The sequence below is a fragment of the Neoarius graeffei genome, chromosome 20 (assembly GCF_027579695.1).
Source record: "Neoarius graeffei isolate fNeoGra1 chromosome 20, fNeoGra1.pri, whole genome shotgun sequence".
In the NCBI taxonomy this organism is placed as follows: domain Eukaryota; kingdom Metazoa; phylum Chordata; class Actinopteri; order Siluriformes; family Ariidae; genus Neoarius; species Neoarius graeffei.
Genome location: NC_083588.1, coordinates 42,765,241 through 42,780,239, shown reverse-complemented (window position 1 = coordinate 42,780,239; position 14,999 = coordinate 42,765,241). Strand labels below are relative to the sequence as shown.

The 14,999-nt window shown below is 41.8% G+C and overlaps 1 protein-coding gene across 1 annotated transcript; it reads right to left on the bottom strand.

Annotated features, from left to right (window-relative positions):
- Positions 1 to 1,083: 1,083 nt before the first annotated feature.
- On the bottom strand, positions 1,084 to 14,436 carry cacng1b (calcium channel, voltage-dependent, gamma subunit 1b). The gene is made up of 4 exons (XM_060902621.1): positions 14,196 to 14,436; positions 7,077 to 7,151; positions 3,159 to 3,296; positions 1,084 to 1,316 (listed from the first exon to the last, which is right to left on the bottom strand). The coding sequence occupies exons 1-4, from the start codon at positions 14,434 to 14,436 to the stop codon at positions 1,084 to 1,086; spliced, it is 687 nt and encodes a 228-aa protein (XP_060758604.1).
- Positions 14,437 to 14,999: the final 563 nt, after the last annotated feature.

The following is a 14,999-nucleotide window of genomic DNA, read 5'->3' as shown; positions in this document are numbered from 1 at the left end:
CTCACAGCCTTGTAGCCCACAGACTACACCTGCAAATTAATTTACAGAATGATAGTTATGGCTACAGACAAAAAGCAGAAAGTTAACAGTGAGAAGGGGTGAGTTCAAAAGAGCTAAAAACCATTAATCATAGAACAATTCTGAATTCTTGAAAAAGTACATAGGTGGATTTGTAACCAAGTGTTAAAAAAAAAAAGAGTCGTGTTCCAATATTTTTGACTGTGGGGGGGAATGGGTGGGTTCAAACAAAAAGTGCTAAGTTCAAAGTTGTTTGACACATCTAGCTGTAATAGATGCATTTGACCGGCCCTCTGTGTTTTGATGAGGTCTATTCTGATCCCTTTTGAAAAAACTCTGGACACCCGTTCTAGACAATTCTGTGCTTCCAACCATGCAAAAGCAATTTGGGAAAACCCCACATATGGCTGTAATGATCAGGTATCCACATCTAATGTACATATGTTTTGTTTTTTTTAAGTGGCCACAAATTTTGATCTGGGTAAAAACTTTTACCCCCTTTGGGCTGTTTTCCAGAATTCACTGCAGTGACATCTGGTGAGTTTCCCAGACTACCACATATTTGATTATTCTTGATGAGTTGTTTTATACATCTCAAGATCTCGGATGTTCTTAAGTTGTTTTATTACTCAGAGACTTAATTCTTCAGTAGATGGTTGTTGGTCTTCATTATGTAATAATGTCATAATGTAGAGCAACCTTAATTATCCTAAATTATAAACCTTGACTAAAACATCAAATTATTGAAAGGAATACCCAGAGAACTGTGATATGGGTAATGAAAAATGTTCAGTTCCATTTCACATAGCAGAGTGCACCTTAAAGAATATTTAAAAATTACAAAATCAAAAAGCATCACATGGAAATTCTGACACTGGATGAAATGCTACTTTGTCGTCTAAAACAGCAGATTTATCCTCCTCTAAGCATGAATGCATTTGCTTCCAATGAACACAATGGCAAAGTCAATAGAAAACTTTCTTACAATAAGTTGTATGTGTTGATTCCTTTGTCATGCATTCTTACTGTGTGCCAAACCCTGATTTGACTGGCAAAGGCGCTCTGCTAGTCCATGGGCTCAGGCTCAGCGTCCATGCAGGTCTCCCACGGGTTCCGTGGCATGTGAGGCATGGAGATGATCAGCAGGCTGATCCCGCTGAGGAACAAGAGGATGAAGGCAGCACAGGCGCATGCAAAGGACCATGAGTAGTAGTACTCGATCCAGATGGTTTCATCGCTGTCAATCATGCGTTTGACAGACTGTCTCATGACCTCCACTGAAATGACTATGCAGAGACCTGAAAAGAGGTCATGCAGGCATTAGGGAAGAGAGTGAAAATTTTTGGTTTCTTTGGTTTCCAGAATATTGATCAGTAAGTGTCATATTGCGTTAGCTCGTTGGTTCATTGAACTCCAAGGCCCTCTATGCTGACCCAGAAATGAAAGATTTTCTTGAGTTGTTGGACTTAATCACCCACTGCTCTGCTCTTTTCCATGAACTTGTTTGTGAACCCTTTAGAATTTTCTACATTTCTGCATAAATATAACCTAAAACATCAGATTTTCACACAAGTCCTAAAAGTAGATAAAGAGAGCCCAGTTAAACAAATGAGACAAAATATTATACTTGGTCATTTATTTATTGAGGAAAATGATCCAATATTACATATCTGTGAGTGGCAAAAGTATGTGAACCTCCAAGCTTAGCAGTTAATTTGAAGGTGAAATTAGAGTCAGGTGTTTTCAATCAATGGGATGACAATCAGGTGTGAGTGGGCACCCGGTTTTATTTAAAGAACAGGGATCTATCAAAGTCTAATCTTCACAACACATGTTTGTGGAAGTGTATCATGGCACGAACAAAGGAGATTTCTGAGGACCTCAGAAAAAGCGTTGTTGATGCTCATCAGGCTGGAAAAGGTTACAAAACCATCTCTAAAGAGTTTGGACTCCACCAATCCACAGTCAGACAGATTGTGTACAAATGGAGGAAATTCAAGACCACTGTTACCCTCCCCAGAAGTGATCGGCCAACAAAGATCACTCCAAGAGCAAGGCATGTAATAGTCGGCGAGGTCACAAAGGACCCCAGGGTAACTTCTAAGCAACTGAAGACCTCTCTCACATTGGCTAATGTTAATCTTCATGAGTCCACCATCAGGAGAACTCTGAACAACAATGGTGTGCATGGCAGGTTTGCAACAAGAAAGCTACTGCTCTCCAAAAAGAACATTGCTGCTCATCTGCAGTTTGCTAAAGATCACGTGGACAAGCCAGAAGGCTGTTGGAAAAATGTTTTGTGGACAGATGAGACCAAAATAGAACTTTTTGGTTTAAATGAAACGCGTTATGCTTGGAGAAAGGAAAACACTGCATTCCAGCACAAGAACCTTATCCCATCTGTGAAACATGGTGGTGGTAGTATCATGGTTTGGGCCTGTTTTGCTGCATCTGGGCCAGGACGGCTTGTCATCATTAATGGAACAATGAATTCTGAATTATAGGAATTCTAAAGGAAAATGTCAGGACATCTGTCCATGAACTGAATCTCAAGAGAAGGTGGGTCATGCGGCAAGACAACGATCCTAAGCACACAAGTCGTTCTACCAAAAACCAGTTCAAGAAAAATCAAGTTAATGTTTTGGAATGGCCAAGTCAAAGTCCTGACCTTAACCCAATCGAAATGTTGTGGAAGGCCCTGAAGGGAGCAGTTCATGTGAGGAAACCCACCAACATCCCAGAGTTGAAGCTGTTCTGTACGGAAGAATGGGCTAAAATTCCTCCAAGCCGGTGTGCAGGACTGATCAACAGTTACCGGAAATGTTTAGTTTCAGTTATTGCTGCACAAGGGGTCACACCAGATACTGAAAGCAAAGGTTCACATACTTTTGCCACTCACAAATATGTAATATTGGATCATTTTCCTCAATAAATAAATGACCAAGTATAATATTTTTGTCTCATTTGTTTAACTGGGTTCTCTTTATCTACTTTTAGGACTTGTGTGAAAATCTGATGATGTTTTAGGTCATATTTATGCAGAAATGTAGAAAATTCTAAAGTGTTCACAAACTTTCAAGCACCACTGTATGCCAAATGAGTTTAACTTGTACAGTAAGAGGGGTTAGCACTGATCTCACCTGCAAAGGCGAAGAACATGCCAGCCGGTCTTAGTAGGTAGTCTTTGCTTTTTCCAAAGGACCCTAGGAGACACAGACTGCCCAGTGTCATGAAGGCCAGGCTGAAGATGGCTATGGCAGCAGCTGAGATGTTGTACTCTAAAACAGTTAATAGCAGTGCAGTCAGTATTACCCTGAAGGGAAATTATCCAAGAACCCAGTAACAGAAAGTGTTAAAATCTATGTTCATGTGACAGGTTTATGTTAAACTCCACCACCACAGCAATGCTAATGGTGCATGTTATGAAGAATTTTAATCATCCGTGTCCTAATCATGCAGTTTTACCATCCATACTTTCTCAAATGTTGCTGGACAGTCCAAGCTCCATTCTGCAGGAATGGCTTCAGTTATATTCAAATCACATCATAACACCAATCTCTACTCTTTAGACGGTCTCAGTTTTTAATACATCATTAATTAGTAATAAGCTACAGAAATATTGATTGTTAAACCAGCAGTTGATGTTTCTAGAGTTGATAGGAGTGTAAAGTGCTTGAAAATAAGCCACATCTTGCATCTAATGTGTTGACAGATCAAGATTAGCAGAGTCTGGTTCTGACAACACACGTCTATGTATGTCAGTTCGAATGTCAGCTGTTGGATCACACTGCTTCCTTTCCAACGTGCCTGAAACGTGATGTTCAAAATGTATTTTAGACATCAATGAATGAATGAAATGGCAATTAAATGTTGATTATTTCATGTATTGGTAACCACTTTATCCTTGTCAGGGATGTCGGAACAGTGGGAGCATGGCAGGATTATACACCGTGGATGGGACCGGAGTACATCACAGGGCATCGCACATTCCAGGAAACTGGAAACTGTGCAAATTACAGGGGGTTAAAAGGGTCAGACCCAGGCCTAATTAAGAAAGTAAGAACAAATGTTTAAAAATGACAGATGAAATATTTAGTAAAGATGAAAATATTTTCTCATCCATGAAAGAGAGACACATCTCATCTCATTATCTCTAGCCGCTTTATCCTGTTCTACACGGTCGCAGGCAAGCTGGAGCCTATCCCAGCTGACTACGGGCGAAAGGCGGGGTACACCCTGGACAAGTCGCCAGGTCATCACAGGGCTGACACATAGACACAGACAACCACTCACACTCACATTCACACCTACGCTCAATTTAGAGTCACCAGTTAACCTAACCTGCATGTCTTTGGACTGTGGGGGAAACCGGAGCACCCGGAGGAAACCCACGCGGACACGGGGAGAACATGCAAACTCCACACAGAAAGGCCCTCGCCAGCCACAGGGCTCGAACCCAGACCTTCTTGCTGTGAGGCGACAGCGCTAACCACTACACCACCGTGCCGCCAGAGAGACACATGTAACACCCATTCCACATCTGCAAGGGAAACAATTCTGAAGTGGACTGTAAAATATCCCATCCAATTCTTCTGATTTTTAAGCACAAAACACCACCAATCACAGCATAGTGCACTGCTACAAACACACATCAAGTAGCTCCAGCTTTTAATAATTTATAATCTAATGAGTTCATCTCATGTAGATTACAGTTTGGTGGAAAATTTAGATTTTTACCTTACAAATTTTACATTACATTTTGATTAATATAAATACATTTTGGTGAGTCTTTGTGGCTAGGACCGAAACACAATTCAATTTGATTATCAAGTGACCAACAGCAGGCCATTTGGAGGCCCTTTCTCTGCTGAAATGGAGAACAGAGCCTCACACTGTTTTTTCCCCATAAACAACCATTGGGAAAATCACATGAGAGACACATTCCTAATATATCTTTAATGCTATCCAGTTTTAATTAATTCTGTCACATCACAGTATGTGTGAAAAAATTATATATTCATGTGGTGTTTTGAAGTATAAAGGGATCTGAGCTGTGTGAGCGAACAGGGAGATGGAGAGATTGTGAAGCATGGAAGCATGTGATTAATAAAGCTACACTTTCTGGTGCATTCTTTAGCATTTTCAAACTGAAATGACGTAAAACAAATTCATGGTGCCCTGACAGGTCCCAAATAGCCAACTGAATTAGAGGTGAGCATGAAAAAGAGTAAACATCCATCCATTATCCATAAACTCTTATCCTGTACAGGATCATAGGCAAGCTGGAGCCTATCCCAGCTGACTATGGGTGAGAGGCGGGGTATGCCCTGGACAAGTCACCAGGTCATTGCAGGGCTAACAAATAGAGACAAACAACAATTCACACTCATTTACACCTACGGTCAATTTAGAGCCACCAGTTAACCTAACCTGCATGTCTTTGGACTGTGGGGGAAACCGGAGCACCTGGAGGAAACCCACGCGGACACGGGGAGAACATGCAAACTCCGCACAGAAAGGCTCCAGTTGACCACTGGGCTTGAACCCAGAACCTTCTTGCTGTGAGGCAACAGTGCTAACCACTACACCACCATGTTGCCAAAAGAGTAAACAGACTGATATGAAAATTGTCTTGTTCTTTCCATAAATACATAGCCTATATGATTGGTATGGGATTCTCATCTCATCTCATTATCTCTAGCCGCTTTATCCTGTTCTACAGGGTCGCAGGCAAGCTGGAGCCTGTCCCAGCTGACTACGGGCGAAAGGCGGGGTACACCCTGGACAAGTCGCCAGGTCATCACAGGGCTGACACATAGACACAGACAACCATTCACACTCACATTCACACCTACGCTCAATTTAGAGTCACCAGTTAACCTAACCTGCATGTCTTTGGACTGTGGGGGAAACCGGAGCACCCAGAGGAAACCCACGCAGACACGGGGAGAACATGCAAACTCCACACAGAAAGGCCCTCGCCAGCCACGGGGCTCGAACCCAGGACCTTCTTGCTGTGAGGCGACAGCGCTAACCACTACATCACCGTGCCGCCCTTGGTATGGGATTGTATAATGATATATTTTCAGAAGGTTAATAACCAGTTTAGCTCATACTGGGCCTTCAGTCTATCTGAGCATGGGACCGGCACTAAGTATGCACTGTCTTGTACAAACCCAGTAGTTGGGTATTTTACGTAATCTGCATTGTACTGTGTAATGTAGGTCTACATTGTTCTAATTTTATACCAATATATAACTGCTCCTGATGCCATTAAATAAACAAGAAAATATAAGTGTCAGGCTTCAATTCACTGAAATAGGCTCGAATATTGAAACGCGCGCAGACAGGAACAGGACCTAGAACATGGCACTATTCTGCACCATGTCTACCTGTTGTTCTGCCAGCCTACGCTTAACTGAATTCAAGATCTTGCTTGGATTTTAAAGTTGGAGTTGAGTTGTCAGGTCTTGATAATTTATATTCACACTCTTGGGGTCTATCCAAAGAGGATGGGTTCTAGTTTGAATGTAGTTCCTCTCCAGGTTTCTTCCTCATGTCATTTCAGGAGTTTTTCATTAGGGATGGAAATCTATATTAGGATTTCTGGAAAGCTGCTTTGTTATGATGTCTGTTGTAAAAAGTTTTGGATGAAAAAAAAAACTGACTTGATATGCCAGTGAAACATTATCGCTTAGGTGCGTTCCTGAAAACTTAACTATGAGAGTTTGAGATGTTACTCCCTGCTTTTTGAGCACCCACACATTCCCAAACACAAAAATCTTGTTTTAAAGCAGCCTGTGGTGGAGCCCTTTGATGTATTTTCGTCTATGCTTCAACCTTCCTCCATGCTCCTCCACTTTTTTTTCTTTAAATCTCTGGGTAAATCTCCATTTCATGCCATTCTTTTCTTCTCAAATCCTTAAGCATGAGAGAAGAAAATGCTTAAGCAGTTTTGAATTGGTGTAAGCACCTGATTTTGGTTTGTTTTTTTTTTTTACTACTTTGATAAGCAGCAGGGTCCCCATGGTGAGGCAAGCCTGAAGAAGGCCACTTACCTTTTTGAGTCTTGACTTCGAAAACTTCAGCCTCCTCCCCTGATGTAAAGTGTTTGAAGTAGGAGCAGTTCTTGACTGCAAAGAGAGATGAAAACAGTGATTGTAGCTGAGGGCTGGAGGTGCTGCTGGAGCCTGTCGTAACGACGCACTTGCATTGCCAATGAGCCTAGCTGCCATTTCCTCCTGAGACCAGTGCTGGACACGCAGTCACAAACGAGGTATTCTGCGAGTGTGAATATAGTGGACAGAGGGTATATCAGTGCCCTTGTTTTTCAGCAGGCGTTCTCATTTTCTAGGCAGCATGCCAAGATAAATCTTTATCTATGCATGCATGTGTGTTAGACAGAGAGGCAAACTAATTTTCCTCAGAAAAACCCACAAGCTTGGTTTTATCACCTTTGATTTCATGTTTCAGGAAAACTCTAAATGGCACGGAGTGGTTCTACTCCTACACCACCCACTTCTAAACATCTGCTGTTTGTTTTAGGGCAGACTCTGACCTCATGTCACCTTCGCACTGCAGTCGTCCCAGTTTTCAATTAAAACGGGCCAAAGCCCTGCACCACATACCACTCACGTTGCGACAAAACAATTCCGCCCCTTCACCGCTCTAGAGATGATGCTTCCATTTTGTGACTCCCATGAGGGAAGCACAGGAGTGTTGTTATGGAGGTGTGGAAGGAGTCTGACATATTTCTGTTAGATTAAACTCATAAAGCAGCATCTCACTCTACTCTGTCCATAGAATGAGCATGAGAGAGATGGGCAATTACGCAAAGGAACAGAGGAGCTGTTTGTTACTCTGAACCCAGAATCTCTGTCAAGGGTGAGGAGAGAGGGAAAAAAAAACATGCTGTGAGGAGGTTACCTAGCAACAGGCTGTTCCTATCTATGGTATTAGTTAAGGCTCAATGAGGAGCGCAAAGGAAGGGGCTGCTGTGCAGCTTTTAGGGTGTCATTTATTAACCCTGTTTGACTGCTCCCATTGCAGGTCTTTACTCCAGGGGATTTATGGGGTTTTCATCCTTCATTGGACCTTGGGCTTAGTTTCAAAATGTGGTCTTGCATCTTGCGTGTATCTTCCAATAGGGGCAGAAATAACACAATGCATTCATTAGCAAAATTAAAGAAGAAATGTGTTCCTTAAGGGTTCTTGAATCATTAATGGGGTTCCAAAATGAACCCAAGCAAATTACACTATATGGTGAAAAGTTTGGGGACACCTGGACATCATATCCATAGATGGGTCTTCCCCAAACTGTTGCCACAAACTAAAGCATCGAGTCCCATGTTGTTCCAACAGGACAGTGCCGCTGTGCACAAAGCACGGTCCATGAAGACATGATTTGCCAAGGTTGGAGTGAAACAACTAGAGAGACCTGCATGGATCCCTGACCTCAACTTCACTGAACACCTTTGGGATGAAAAGCATAGCTTTTTTAATGGGAACAATGTTTGAGGATGAATGAATAAGAAAGTATTTATTCTCCCTGCATTAAATTTAAACAACGGTTCTCAGAGTCTTTTTCAGAGTCTGTGGCACTAGTCAACACAAGTCAAAGTGAAGTGTCACCATGAAACAAACATAACCATTTCAAATTCTTTTAGTTATAGCCATAAACTAATCATTAATGGTTAAATATTAAAAGGTAACTCACAGTTCAGACATGTTAGTTGCTTATCCAGACCTTTACAATTTTTAATTGAATGTCCTTTATCTAGAGGGACTAACTAAAGAAGGATTTGGATGATCGATACAATGCAAACTTTTTTGTAAGAGTGGACGTATTTTACGTCCTTGGAACATTAATGACGGAAGCAATTGTCTGTTTAAAAGTCTGCAGACAGACATCACTTTTGTGTCCTTATTCAGCTGTCCTTGCTTTATATCTTTCCATTAGCATTCAGACTAAGAGATACAAGTCTTCCGTCTGAGTCTCAGTTTAAAGAGCTTCTGCCAACAACCGACATTTTAGACCGGTTTTGAGGCCTCATCTAGTCAAATTTGTTTATTAGCATAATCAAACCGGCTATCTGTGAAGCTCAAAGCAAGTACCCCTAGTTGTGAGATCTACCCGGCTCAGACGAGCAAAATAAGCATCCACATAAAGTGTTTCAGACCATATCATTGACCTTGTGAGTTTGTTAATAGAAGCACTTATCCCAGGGAGGAAGTCAATTACTAGGTTGCAGTGGCTGTCACATTAGGTTTTTACTTCTTGATTAAAAATCCCTCCCCCTTGAGACAAGTGTAAACACACACATCACTAGGCATGGCAGTTGCCTTGAGTGTAAGCTTTCTGTGCTTTGCTCTTTGGCTGTGTATGAGACAGCTCTGGGAAAGATAGGCTCAAAAATAAAGCAATGCCCTATTTTGTTCTCGCATAAAATGACCATCAGGTTCTGGGTCATTGTAAACGGTGGACAAAAAAAAAAGTGACAGCATACCCGCACTCGTATCCGGGTTATACCAGCACAGCACCTTCCATAGAGGTCCGTGCAGCACTTTTCTGTCAAAACCTCCAGAGAAAATTGTGTTAGAGTTGTGATTGCTCTTCTTCACTTGTGCTCTACATGTACTAGGCAATCCATCATTCCCCTAATAGTCTTTTGGTCTAGTCTAGTCATCTTCACGTGTCTCCTGTTGTGTTTTACAGAGAGTTTCATGAGTCTGTCTTACTTTCTTTCATCAGAGCTTGCTGCCTCACCGGCTCTCTTTCCCACTCACTCACTGTCTCCTTCTCAGATACAGTCAGATACACACACACACAAACAAACATCTAACTGCTGGAGATAGCTATGGGAGTGCAGCCATGGAACTGCATGAGTAAGTGTGAAGTAGGGGGAAGTGGCGGACGAAGTGCTAACGTGTTTACTCATGGCTTCATTCGTACAACAGAAGAAGCTATCAAAATCAAGCCCTCCTTGATGCCATGTGGATGCTAAGCTGGTGTGAAATTGATCACACCTGGCCTGCTGGAGTTTCCCCGCCTCCAAACCTGCTGTGTCCTAAGGCAGCTGCGAAGCTCCACTATCGCTATTGACCCATAACTGCAGGAGAATTCAGATTCATTCAGCAGCGCTATCTGGATTCTGTGCCAACCACCTGATTGAACTAATCATCTCTTAATATAAAGACATTGCCTAAGCCAGGAGGTGGACCTAAACTTGGCTGGACCAAATGCATAGATTGCTCAATTTTCTCTACCATATACAGTTATATGAGGAATAACTTGTGGGTATCATCCATACAGTTTCATCATACAGTGTCGTCACTGTGCCAAAACAACAACAACAACAACGACAACAACGGAGGACCGCAACAGCAACGGATATGTGCAAAAGCATATTCAGTGGAAGGATAGGGAAATTGTTGAGTTACTTGATATTTGGTGGATCAATTCAACCAGAAGTGAAAGCAATCTACTGAAGTCGAGTATTGTGGACAATTGTTCAAGAGATCACTGTGTGCATGTGGGATGTTTTGAGTATATTAAATTTAAAATAGGTATAGGTCACTTGTGGTTGCAAATGAGAATTATCAAGCTAGAGCAAAAATAACACAATTGTGCAAAGAAACTTATAATGTAAATGCAGCTAAACATAATCCCCTTTTCTCCACCAGCTGTCTAATTTATTCATTTGTCAGACACTTGAACACTCCTAAAGAAGATCCAGGCTTTTGTCAACAGATGCCTACGTAGGATCCTAAGGATATGGTGGCCAGAAAAGAATACCAATGAAGAGTTGCTGACAAGAACAAGAGAAACGCCCATGGTAACCCAAATACAGTGAAGAAAATGGGGGTGGGTTGGCCATACCCTATGGAAACCTAGGAGCAACATCACAAGACAGGCATTACAGTGGAACCCCCATGGGAAAAGAAAGAGAGGTTGCCCCCGGAATACCTGGAGACAGAACACAACAGCAGAGAACCAGACAGCTGGCTACACCTGGAATCAGTTGGAGAAAGAAACACAGAACAAGACAGAGGGGAGGAGGATTGTCTATGGCCTGTGTTCCTGTTTGGAACCATAGGCTTAAAGCTAAGGAAAGACACTTGAAATTGAGACTAAAGAGCTCAGTGGCCCAGAAATGGTGTCCATCCTGACATTTGTGGCCCAGAAATAGTGTCCATCCTGACATTTGAACTTTCAAGCTTTAGATCAGTTGCACAGAACTCCACCAGAACTCTAACCACTACCCAGTTATCTAGCATTGCATATCTATGTGATCTCGCCATCTAGGCTGTGAAGCCACTATACAACTCCCTTTCAATGTAACTAAACGTATTCTATAAGCAAAATATACAAAATATCTATTTATATCAGGATAATATATAAGGCCAATGGACAAAACCTCAGGGACTTGTTCATGGTTGAACAGCGTGTGACAGCAGCTGTGACCCTCCCTGCTCTGCTATAAGACAGCTGCCATCATTATGGTTTAATGTCTGGGCTGTGCCATGGGGACCTCCTCCTAGTACACCCACTTGAGCACTGGGGCTCGCACCATTACACCTTGCAGCCAGTGGAACACATATGAAGTGTGCAATCTCTATTTATCACCTCCTGATGAGGAAAAGAGGATATGCATTACTGCTCAAATCGTGAACTGCCTCAGACTCTGAACTGAGGGATATAATTATGTTTACCTCTGCTGTCTATCTGTCTACCCTGTCACCTACAGTATTATCCTATTTCTTCAGCACTAATGTTACCACTTCCATTTTGCTTTAAAACAATCATGTGAAGTCAATAGGTTCTGTGCTAGAGAGATATAAAGGTGTCAAGATATTGGGCTTCTTTTCCAAATGTTATTTAACTCTTTATGTATTCTGTCTTAGAAAAAAGGTTAAATCCTTCACCCTTAAAGGATTCTTTGGTTTGTTCCTCTGGGAAAACCCTTAAAGATTCTATTTTAAATTCTACAATAAAGTGTGCCCTTTTCTGAACAGGTTTAACAATTGCTAACCATCCAAAGACCCTTGAAGATCTCTTTTTTAATCTAAGAGTGTACAAGTGAGAAATACAGTGTAGAACACTGCAATAGGATCCCTTTACAGAGAGGGTCTAGAAAGCAAGACCCACTACCCCTTCCAAAGCACCTTATCACGGGCGATTGCTCTAAGACAACGAGGGAGGCTCAGCCTCCTCTAAAAATGCCCTTATAACTTTAATGTGTGCGTGAGTTTTTCCCCCTCCTGACAGCGCGATGCAGCCCAGCCTCAGTGCACTTCAATGGCATTGGGAACTCTGCGCTTTTCAATCTCAAAATGCAAGACGGTTATTGGACAAATACTGCGAAAACGCCTGCCCACGGAGTCTCACGGACTCCCAGCCTCAGTGGACTTCAACAGCATTTGGGAGCTCTGTGCTTTTCAATCTCAAAATGCAAGACGGTTATTGGACAAATACTGCGAAAACGCCCGCCCACGGAGTCCCAGCCTCACATGGGAGGGACATGGCAGTTTCCACGAGGAGACTGGTGATTGGTGAAAGCGGCCGGATATTTTCTTTGATTGACAGCTCGTTTCACCTATAGACAGGCAGCGGTGAATCTCAGTTCAGTCCCATGCGGATTCGCGAGTGCTGTTATGTATTGTAAGACCAACATTTCGATTTCATTCATTACATACGGTTTCTACCAGCTTTTTTAGTTTGTATATATTTTCATTGTAAATAAAGTGTAAATATAGTGTTGTCAAGTTTGCTATCTTAGTTCCAGAAATGTCGTTTATTTGAGTGACTGAACTTGAACTTGAGGGGGCTAGTCAGCTAGCAAGAAAGCTGCGCACGGATGCAAAGCATTGCTGATTTAATTTTGGCGAAGCCATTTGCCAGTCTTCCTTTCGAGGAAAAAATTTAAATTAAAGAGCAGGGTAGACCAACGCCTCAAATTGACTTGGTGAAAAAGGTAGGGAATAATACTCGTTCCTTTCAGCTCTCCTGGTACGAGAAAGTGAATTGGCTAACAGCAAGTGACCCACATCAACAACAGTAAATAGGCTACTTTAGTAATATGTCATGGATGGACCAAAAATATAGAATCTATTTAAAATGTTTATGCTGAGTATATTATATTGGAATATATATTTTTCTGGATATGAATTAAACACAGCTACAATTTGGAAAACATTTTTAAACAAAAACACAGCCGAGAACATTTCACACTACAGACCTGGATTAAAAGTGAAGGGTTATCAAAATTGTCAATAAAACATTTCTCAGTCAAAATAAGTAAAATATAGGGAAAGTGTCATTGAATGAAATGTGTGGCACCCAGCTCTACTGCTGAGGTTCCTGACAAAGAGCTGCTTTCAATAATGATCAATTTTTAAACAACATGCCACAATTTTAAAATATAAAATGTTAAAATATACCCCTCCCCCCAACACCACCATCATGTATATTAGACAGTAGGCTAATGGGCCAAAAGAACCTGTTATTTCACAGTTTGTGACGCTGCCAACAATCAGCCAGATCAGAGGCAAGAGTATGGGCAAAATTGATGTGTTTTTTCTTTTAAAATCTGGAAATATCGTAACCGACCAGCCTCCCCTGTTTGAAAGACTACCAGCCGCCACTGATATATAAAAGCATATTTCTTCTGCTATCAATCCATAATTGTGAACTGAGCAAGAACAATAAGATCAGTAATTCTACAGAAGGTCTCATTCCAGTAAGCAGATCTGATCTCAATTTGTTTACACTAGAAAATCTATTAATACATTAATAAATAGAATTGAATGTATCTATTTTATATGTATTGAGATGCCTTCATATCAGCCTTTATGCCTTCAAATCAGTGCAATTTCCAGTTATCCGTGAACTGGAAAGTGACCTCAGTGATAAGCATGTGTGAGAGGTGAAGAGCACTATATCAGTATGTATTACTTGTCTCACTATGTGCTTCACTTGAATAATAGTGTGAGTATTGCACTCCTCCCAGCTTTCTCTTCTCCCTGATTACCCTTTCAGTTCAGTTCAAAAAGGCTGTCTAGCAGTTCCTCCACTAACACATTCACTGACTTGCCCTAATCAAACGTAATACAAGTAGAGTTAGTCAATGCCTAAAATGAGGTCCAGGGTTCTGTGAATGCTACATATTCTCCCTTACCTCCAGGCAGGCTGATGGGGCCACAGCCTTTGCCCTGAGGGTCTTCCTCCACAATGAAGATGCTCTTCTTGCAGAGCCTCCAAAGCCCGAAGTGGGCTGCTTCACAGGTAGTGTTAAGTTTTTCTACTCTGGGGCTCAATACGGCCCAATGATCTGTCACCACAGCTGCAAGCATGGATGAGATGCCCACAACAATGACCAAGAAAGTGATCTTCACCTTGGTCTTCTTGTCCTTCAGCATGGTTGTGTGGCAGGTTCACTCAGCAAGTAGCAGGCACGTGGTGTACTTTTCCCCCTTATTCTAATACTGTGGGTCTATGGGCTAGTTCCAAAACTTAACACGGCAACTCACAGATTCCTCACTGCAGCTCGCTGTCTACAGTTATCTGCTTCTGCATGGAAAAAAAGGGGCCAGATAACAGTGCCCTAGTTTCATCTCGCTCCCTCCCTGTAAGGCGCTTAGTGCAATGGGTTGTGGCTAAAACGTGCTGTCTTTGTTAGATATCCTGAAGAGGTTGGTTCAGTAATATAACTCAACCTGTTCTTTGATACAGGCTGCTTATCCATGGACACCTTTTTTAGGAGGCTGCAGCCACTTGCAGAAGTTCGGTAGTTGCTAACACCTCACAGAGAGTACTCTAAATAACATAATAGAATTTATTCTTTCTTTTCAGAATAGAAATGAGCAAGTAGTTGTTTTTCCGTACCTGTGTTGTTCTGTTACATTTGTCTGGTTGCTTCAAAGGCAGTTATGCTTTAATCACTTCCTGTATGGCTGGCTCTCTCATTTTATCTTAGAGACTC

Coding starts and splice junctions, on each gene's coding strand:
- cacng1b (XM_060902621.1), bottom strand. CDS start 14,436: ATGCTGAAGGACAAGAAGACCAAGGTGAAGATCACTTTCTTGGTCATT. Junction 3,297..7,076: donor CGAAGTCAAGACTCAAAAAG/GTAAGTGGCCTT, acceptor TAACTGTTTTAG/AGTACAACATCTCAGCTGCT. Junction 1,317..3,158: donor CATGTTCTTCGCCTTTGCAG/GTGAGATCAGTG, acceptor ACCTCTTTTCAG/GTCTCTGCATAGTCATTTCA.